Source organism: Lactuca sativa, chromosome 5 (assembly GCF_002870075.4).
Source record: "Lactuca sativa cultivar Salinas chromosome 5, Lsat_Salinas_v11, whole genome shotgun sequence".
Classification (NCBI taxonomy): Eukaryota; Viridiplantae; Streptophyta; class Magnoliopsida; order Asterales; family Asteraceae; genus Lactuca; species Lactuca sativa.
In genome coordinates this window covers 305,709,792-305,719,126 of record NC_056627.2, presented here as the reverse complement: position 1 = coordinate 305,719,126, position 9,335 = coordinate 305,709,792, and the positions used below count along the sequence as shown (strand labels likewise).

The 9,335-nt window shown below is 34.6% G+C and overlaps 1 protein-coding gene across 1 annotated transcript; it reads left to right on the top strand.

Moving 5' to 3' along the window:
• Positions 1-5,897: 5,897 nt before the first annotated feature.
• Positions 5,898-8,677, top strand: LOC128126066 (uncharacterized). The gene is made up of 4 exons (XM_052763791.1): positions 5,898-6,051; positions 6,188-6,411; positions 6,759-6,850; positions 8,668-8,677. The coding sequence occupies exons 1-4, from the start codon at positions 5,898-5,900 to the stop codon at positions 8,675-8,677; spliced, it is 480 nt and encodes a 159-aa protein (XP_052619751.1).
• The last annotated feature ends 658 nt before the right edge of the window (positions 8,678-9,335 follow it).

Below are 9,335 nucleotides of genomic sequence, written 5' to 3'. Positions count from 1 at the left end.
AAGTCACGAATGACTTGCTCCGAAGAGAAATATTTATTAGTTATGTGTCAAGATATATTGATTGAGAAAGAGTGAGCTCTATTTATAGAGACTCAAGAATTACATTTGATTCACTCTTTAAGAGTAGCCATGTAAAGCATAATGGACAATAGAGAGTATTACAAAAAGATAGATAAAAATAAACTAAGTAAAGTAAGAAGACTACGGTTGACTAGATGACTTCGGATGAGGCTACTGATGGGAGCTTGACTGCGGATGCTTGTAGGCTGCGGTAGGCTAAATTAAGAGGGTCACTTCATGTTTCAACAATTCTAACTTTTGATGTGTATTGTTTCTTGTAAATTAGGATGTTAGTAATGTTACCTACGTTGTTCCTGTTTGGAAGTAATGTATAACATATGCATGTTGTGTGATGTAAATGAAGGTTGAAGTGTTCGTCAATAAGAACACGTAAATATAAAGAACGCCAAAATCTAACTTTGTATAAGGAAGTTATGATTTTTCAAAGTTTCGAGTGCAACACAGAAATAAAAATCAAAAATTGGTTGATTGGTATCCAAAAAAATCTAAATAAAATTTGTATAACTTTTCAACGTGAAGCAGACACAATAAAGAACGTCAAAAACGGAGCTCGTATGAAGAAGTGATGATTTTGTAGTGTTATCTACAGTCCAAGACTTCTTGGACGGTAAAATGAAAAATAAACTGAAAATTATCGGACAAAGTCTAAATGAAAGATGTAGTACTCGTCTATAGCTACATGTGGATATAAAAACCATCAAAAATGGAGTCTGTATGAAAAGGTTACGATTTTTAGAAAATTAATTAATTCCGGTTGACGATAGCATGACAAGTGGCACCACCCGGAGTGCGACATGTGTCATAGTCACATTACAACCTTCCTCCCCATGACAACCGCTTGATGGCTCACACGTGGCAAGACACGATGCGCCTAGGTGCAGCTCCCCCTTCTGAGAGTACTTTATGTTATTAATACAAGTTATTTATTTAAAAATATTAATATCATAATAATATTGTGGTATTGAAAACCCTATGTGTCTCACCAGACCGTCTCCATTTATATGCATCATAGGTAGTGATATTAAGATTGTTGGAGATTTGAATTAGATGCTGAATGACTAAAGAGAAGACCTAAAATTTAGTCGAAGATTATAGGTATTTACATTGTAACTATGTTGTGTATTGATTAGACCAAACGGCAAAAATGGTCCATGTGGTATGCATTTTTTCTTGGTTTTGGTCAAAACCTCGATTTTTTTGGATTGGCGGTCCTTTTGAGCTACTTTGTGTTTGTTTTGGTCCCTCGTAAAATTAAAAAGACAAAAATACCCTTTTGATATATTTTCTATGTTTTTTTCTTTTTAATATAAAGTTTTATTAATAAAAATTATGGGACCCACCTCTCTCTCTCCCTCTCTCTCTCTCTCTCTGTTGGGTTGTCTTCACTATACATCACCAAATCAACACAAGAAAATCGATTTCTCCATTAATTCAATGGTGAGAGCTCTACGTTTGTTTCCTTTCTCGTCCCAAATTACCACAAGAAAACCTATTGCAGAAGCGATTTGGTGCAAAGCTTCTGTTCTCGAATCTTAATTCCTAAAAGAATAATGTGTTGGTTCTTTTCCCTCGATGACTAATGGTAATGTCCCTGAGAACGAGAGACATTTTTTGGCAAATGGAAGTTGAGATTGTTGTGGAAACGATACCTTTGTAAAAAGTCGATTTGAAAATTGAATTCAGTCAAATTGAACAAAGTATTATAGAGAAGAAGAGACGTTACGATTGTTAGTATCGATCAATCGTGGGGTGAACAAAGACAGTAAAGGGAAAGAAAAAACCCAATCTCTCCTATCACCTTCTTTGTCTATTTCAATCTTGCATAATCCCGAAATCAAATCGAATGAACCAGTGGAGCACAAAAAATCTTTAACAACCGATTAATTTTGATGAATGTGTAGATTTTCCTCTTTTCTCTGATTATGATCGAATAAGCTTCGAAAAGGCAAGTAAAAAGGATAATTGGATGCTTGCAATTGATGACGATATGAAAGCCATACTGAAACCTATGTGATAAAATCCAATTCTAGGAAACACAACCTATTTGTTTCACTTTTGATTTGGGAATAACATATAGAGATCCAACTTATTTGTACATACTTTATACATGGAATCGACCTTCTTTATAGAGTTAAGGGATGATTCAGGAATGCAGGTTTCCCCTTCCTTCTCGTTGTGAACCGCATTAGAGCTACCACCCACCGTTGGCAAACCCACTTCACCACTCACTACCACTGTGACTGTTGGAACGCCCCTACTCCGACCATCTACCACCTGACACCGATCGTCTTTGTTCCCTGTCGTCATCCCCGCTGAACAGAAGCAAGAACGAAGCAACAGAGGCTACTGGAGCAACCTCCGACCACTACTTCAACTACACTACAAGAAAAATACCCTTTAATGACGCGCAAACAATGACACTCGCAGATTTACAATACGCATTTTTGTGTGTCCATAAAAATAATGTCAGGTTTCCAAAAACTGAAGGATAGAGGTCACGCATTTTTGCGTGCCCTTAAATTAGTGTCTAAAAAAAGAAAAGAAAAACACGGAGGGCACCTAACGAAAAAAGGGCGTCTTCTAAGGGTGTCGTTTTATATTTTTTTTGGAAGGGCGCGTTCTCCATTTTTTTAATAGCCGGGAAATGAAATCCCAAAAAATTAAACACCCCGCTATTTATCTCCATCTCCAATGAACCCTAATAGAATTGTGATGCTACCTTTGTAGCAACCCGTCTTCCTCTACCTCTGCACTCTCTATCCCTTTCCATTTGGAAGCCCTAACCACGACCACCACCATCGAACCCCATCATCTCTAAGAGTTCAGAGTGCATTTGATGAAATCGACAGTTGGATCGACTCCGTAATCGGCGACGACTACCGCTACTTCTTTCGCTCGTACTCCGACCGCCACCACCTTCTCTTTTTGGTTGTTGGCATCCATAAAAGCAACAACATGCTTGTCATCGCTGGATTTATTCTTTGCTCTACCCGGTTTCCCCTCGCATCACACATTTTCTTTCTCCTGACCTTACTTGTTAATCATCTCATTAGATCTCTGCTCTAGTGTCACTCTAAGATCAAGAAATTTCAAGCCCTAGTCTCCCTCTGAGACAGAGAAGAAAAGAGAGGAAACATGACGATGCTCGCATGCCTTTTTCTAGTCATCCTTCTACCTAGTTGTTGTTTCTTTCATCGGTCCTTCCGATTGGTCTTCTTCTTCATCACCATCTACTGAACGACTCATTGATTTTGGCGATTATGGCTTCGAATTCAGTTCCATCCAATTCTCCAACAGATTTCTCATCTGTTCTCCATAAATCCCCCTTTACCACCATTACATCTGCAGCCACACTGCGAATGCTAAAGTTAGAGTGATTCCCGATGTTCAGGTGAGATTATTTCCATTTACCTATATAAATCTCGATTGTGCTCTCTTTTCTCCTCTCTCATCCCAACATTGCCATATCAATATTGAATTGAAATCTTCTACAATTTCTTTTAGGGCTTTCTCTGTCTTGTATCTCTCTTAATCCTCGGGAACAGAGCTATCAAAATTCGGGATCTCCAAGTTTCAATCATGAATTTCATACAAAACTTGGAAGCTTTTGAAGATTTAGTCAAGTAATTTCTTTTTAATCCTTCACCCTCCATAGATAGCCAATGTTGTAATTTTAGTCGTATTTTTGCCTGCCTCTTCTTAAAATCTTGATAAAGTGAGTTAAATGGAGAAAAGAATTGTTAGGGTTTTAGACGAATCTTTACAAGGCACCTTGAGATTTTCTATCTTTCATTGAACTGTAAGACCATTTATAGGGAATCTGATGCACGCTCTCGAGCAAGAAAATAGTTATGATACTAAACTCATGCATTCTTTCTCATTTTACCTTTTATAAATATGTGATGAGAAAATGTTGTATTGTTTAACAGGCTTACACATATGAGCTGGAGAACAAAATCTCATGATTGGAAGAAGAAAATGATAGAATCAGGAGGCAGAAGGTATGTATATCTGTTTCTCATAATCCTTTCTCTCTTTTTTGTGTTATCCAGTCTCTTCCTTACAGTAAATGTCTTAATGGGAATGTTACTTGTATGTAGTGTTACTGTGATAAGATCTGGAACAAATGATGGAAAACCTTCTGGTGTGGTAAAAATTGTGGATTGTGGCGAAGTTATTGAAGATAAGAAGAATAATGTAGTGGAACCCGTAAAAGGTATTGTTGTTGTTATTTATTAACCATGAATAACATTTATTTGATTATATAATTTATTGTTACATTTTCTTCATAGGTAAAAAGAAAAAAACTGTGAAGTAAGATACTTCTTCTTATGACAGTTCTAATAGGCGAGTAAAAAAACGTCGTGGATCAACTGTCAGGGAGAAATTGAGGAAACGAAGGAAGTCCTCACCATCTGATTCAGATTCCGATTCTTATTCTTCGGAGAGTGATTCCGATTCCGATTCGGAGTCCGAATCAGAAGCTGATTCCGACTCTTCAAGTTCATCTGTTGGTGGTAACAGGAGGAAGAAGAGATCAACAAAGAAAGAAGTCAAACAGCGTAAGAACAAACGGAAAGAAAAGAGACGGTTGTCTGGCAAAAGATCAAAAAGAAGGTCCAAATAGTTGCTTTTGATATATATATATATATATATATATATATATATATATATATATATATATAACTTATATCTCTTTTCATATAATATTGTATTTGCAACTTGTAAAAGTGGACTTACTTTAGGAGCTCTGGGAGTTCAAGTGAAACAGAAAGTGGAAGTAGCAGTTCTGATGATGGAAAAGCAAATTGACGTGTTGCAAAGGCCAAAAATAGACCTCCAAGTACTTCTGCTGTACTTTTTTCCCTTCTTTTTAAGGGCATATTGCAAGAAATAACAACATACTATACTCTTTCTACCAATATAGGCATTGTACTGTATTTTTACCCATAATAACAATATAGCAATGTTGGATTTTAATCTTGATAGCTTGTTTTTAGTAGCAACAAACTTATATTTTCTTTACAGATAGTAGTATTATGTAGTAGATAACTTAAAATGCTCGTATATATGTGTAGAAAATGCAACATTGCCATTTTGGGTAAAAATCAAGTACATTGCTATTATGGTAGGTATAACTTATAAGTGTTATTATAAGTAAAAAATAATAATCAAATACATTGCTATTATTGGTAAGGAGATGTACGTATGTAAGTAGGTTGCTGCTATGGGTAAAAAATAAAGTACAAAGCAAATTTCAGTTTTCCTTACTCAACTGTTAGTGAGATAGATGCTTACAAATCTTGTTATGTAATATGTAGTGAGGAAAGGTTTACCAGATCTGTCATGAAAGGAACCTGAATCAAAGGTGAAAATTAAGCATCAAAAGTCAAAGAAAACAACCTTAGAAGAGCAAGAACTTGTTAAAAATGGGGTTGTGAAGGATAAGGAGAAGGAAAAAGAGCTTCAATTACTTACTGCATAACCTACATTCTGAGTTGCATCACCAAGCATTCACCTCAGTACAGAATTCTAATGGTGTGGCGTATATTGGGTGGGATTGCCACCTCTCTCCTCTTTTCAGCCTTCGAATCATGGCTTGTTGCTGAACACAACAAGGTGAGATATAATATTACATTTCTAAATACACCCTTTATATTGTGTATGGTTCTAATGCTCTTGTTTTGATGCATCTGTAGAGAGGTTTTGAGCAACAATGGCTATCAATTACATTCTCTAAGGCAATATTTCTTGGGAATGGACTGGTTGCCATTTTAGCTGGTTTATTTGGAAATCTTTTAGTTGGTTCATTAGCCATGGGACCTATTGCTCCATTTGATGCAGCTTCAATCTTTCTTGCCATTGGAATGGCCATCATCATATCATCATGGACTAAAAATTATGGTGACTCATCAGAAAGCAAAGATCTAATGACACAATTCAGGGGTGCTGCTATTGCAATTGCATCAGGTCTCTCTCTCTCTCTCTCATACATATACAGGAGAAGCATGAAGAATCCAAAGTGGCAATCTTGTAATTATGCATACATATCATTCTGCCTTCTAAATTTGGACCTAATAGTTTCTTTTTTTTTGTGTAAAAACAGATGAAAAGATAGCATTATTGGGTGCAATACAATCTTTATTCGAGGGTTCAATGTACACTTTCGTGTTTCTTTGGACACCTGCTTTAAGCCCAAATGGTGAAGACATTCCACATGGTTTCATTTTTGCTACTTTCATGTTATCTTCCATGTTAGGAAGCTCTTTAGCTTCTCGGTTATTAGCACACACACTAACATACATTGATATTGTGTTGTGTTGTGTGTGTGTATGTATATATATATATATATATATATATATATATATATATATATATATATATATATATATATATATATATATATATATATATATATATATATATATATAAATGTATAAAATCAAGATTCACTTTCCACTCGGACAAAAATACTCTTCCGGATTGTTCCGAATTATTATGACCATTTTGCCCTCATAGGAATTTTGACATTAACATACATGCGCACATTTCTTTTAGTGTAGATTTTGTCGAAGAGAAATGACAACAAAGAAGATAAGTGTCTCTTGTTGTTTGTATATATACACTTTTTCTTCTTGTTTAATAACTTAAAAACTATATAAATGTGAAAATTGAAGGTTCACACACTGTTAAAAGGATTGGAAAAGATAATTGCAAGTGCAGATATTCCAATGTTCGTCTGTGGTGACTTCAATTCAGTTCCAAGAAGGTATGCGTCATTTCTGCTACATTTGTTATGTGTGTTGTGTGGCCAACAAACATCTGTTTTCATTACATTGTTGTATGTAATTATTGATCCATAGTAAGTCCATGGATTTACTGTGTTTTTGGATTGTCCTATAGGTAGCATCCCAGCTTCTGATTAATTTGGTGTACTATTTTGGCAGGTTGATCTCTAGGGCCTGCTAGAAGGATTAGATATTGCAGTTAAGCATCTATCTAAGACTTCACAGCAAGGACTTGATGAATATAAATTAGCAATGTTTTACTTGATTTGGACATGAATAAGACTCAAGCAAAAGCAAGACTCATACTTTGGCATGGCTAGAAGCTTTGGAGGAAATAAAACTCAAGCAAAAGCAAACACACAAAGAGTTGTTAGCACATAGTAAGCTAGATAATGCGATTGTATATAAATTCTACTTCTGTTGAGTTCATTTCTTTTATTACAATTACTCAATATTGGAATAATTATTTGTATTTGACATATTCGTGAAATGAATTATCTTTGTTACTTTTGGTATTTTATCTTGTATTATAAGATTTTTAATGTATTATTTAATTTGAAAATTAGTAAATCAATAATATAATATTTTTTTTAAAACATTTAAAATTATGATACGCAAAAATGTGTGTCATCTTCATTTATGACATGGCCTTTCTTGACAGGGGCTTTCTTGATACGCATTGTGTGTCATTAACACGCGCGTCGTAAGGTTACGACACGCGAATGCATGTCGTCTTCCTTTATGACAGGGCCTTCCTTGATACGCATTGCGTGTCGTAAATGCGCGACATAATTGTGCGTCGTAAATGAGCGTCGTAAATGCGCGTCGTCTATAGACGACGCGCAAAAGCGCGTCGTCTCTCTTTATGACAGGGCCTTCCTTGACACGCATTTGCGCGTCGTCTGAGCCTTTTACGACGCGCAATGAGCATCGTAAAAGGCTGTTTTTCTAGTAGTGCTACTATCTGCTGCTGCCACCATGATTCCATCCACCATCGCCTTCTACTATGCAGTAAGTCTATCGCCACCATCACCTTTCGTTCAACATACTTTCTTTTCTATTCGAAAAGCTAATCAAGAGGATTACAAATTTTTTTCCTTTCGTTCGTTACCTGCATGAAACAGATGATGAAGGGGATAGAGTGTGACTCGGGGGAGGGTAGGGTACCAATTAAATGACTAAATTACGTAGAGAGAGAGAGAGAGAGAGAGAAAGAAAGAGGTGGGCCCGATTTTATATTTAATAATATTAATAATTTTAAAAAGTGAAAGAAAAATTAAAATTAAATTCATTAAGGGTATAATAGTCTTTTTAGTTTGGATAGGGACCAAAACTATATGTAAACTAGCTCAAAAGGACCATCAATACAAAAAAGTTGATGTTTGGACTAAAACCACAAAAAATGCATAACACACGGACCATTTTTGCAATTTTGTATGTTGATTATCACATCCTTGGAGTTTTATATTTTGAAACATCTTTGTTCAAATATATTTTTAATAAAACGAAACAGTTTGCACAAAATGTTTTACTATATAGAGATTTTCCGCAAACAAATATTCTATGGTTTTCTTCAAAGTCTAAAGAAAAAATTTTTATGGTTCAGGAAAATAAGGGATGTCAAATGAGCAATGATCCAGCTGTCATAGATACACTCAAATATTGATGGTTTAAACTTCATAATTTTAATATTGTAAAAAATTATTATTATTACATTATTGCCATTTATGACTAGCCATAACATTTTTTATAATATCAAAATATTTTTTGATTCATTTTAATTTTTAATTATTTGTAGGAAAAATTGAACTATTAATCTAAAAGGATCCATAATGTAATTACTTTTAGAATATTTTAAGAACCTGCCACATAATTCCCTGAAAATTTTGAAATTTTCAAAATAATTGTAGGGTTGACGAGAGTGTATCATATCAAAATTTGGAAGCGACTTGTGTTGGATTTTTATTAAAAAATAGTCAAATTTTAGTCCCAAAATAGATGTAATTAACAACGAAGTCATTTTTATTTGAATAAACTATAAAAAAAAATCTTGACAATAATCATTTTGCAAGAACTTAGAAAGATTTAACATAACCAACGAAGAAGAAAACATTACAACCTTTGAGGACTTTTGTTCATTTTGCCAATTAGGAAGTGATGAAGATGGCTTCAAACTCCAAAGTAGAAGCTCTATATAATGTATACACCAAGAAATATGAAACCAACATTAGATGCTAGTCATTCACTTGTAAAATGTTGTTCTTACGCTTTAAGATATATTCCAATATATTCTTAAAAATAAGAAAAATTGAAGACCTGCATTTCTAGCACTAATTGGAAGAAAGATGACGATAGAGAATTCTTCATATATTTTATAGTATGGCAGCCAATAAGAGAAGTTTTCGTGCATCAAAGAACCAACCAAACCACTAGTAAATGTCTTCATTATATTTCCTCAAATATATA

Coding starts and splice junctions, on each gene's coding strand:
- LOC128126066 (XM_052763791.1), top strand. CDS start 5,898: ATGGGACCTATTGCTCCATTTGATGCAGCTTCAATCTTTCTTGCCATT. Junction 6,052..6,187: donor TGCTATTGCAATTGCATCAG/GTCTCTCTCTCT, acceptor GTGTAAAAACAG/ATGAAAAGATAGCATTATTG. Junction 6,412..6,758: donor TTGTGTTGTGTTGTGTGTGT/GTATGTATATAT, acceptor TGAAAATTGAAG/GTTCACACACTGTTAAAAGG.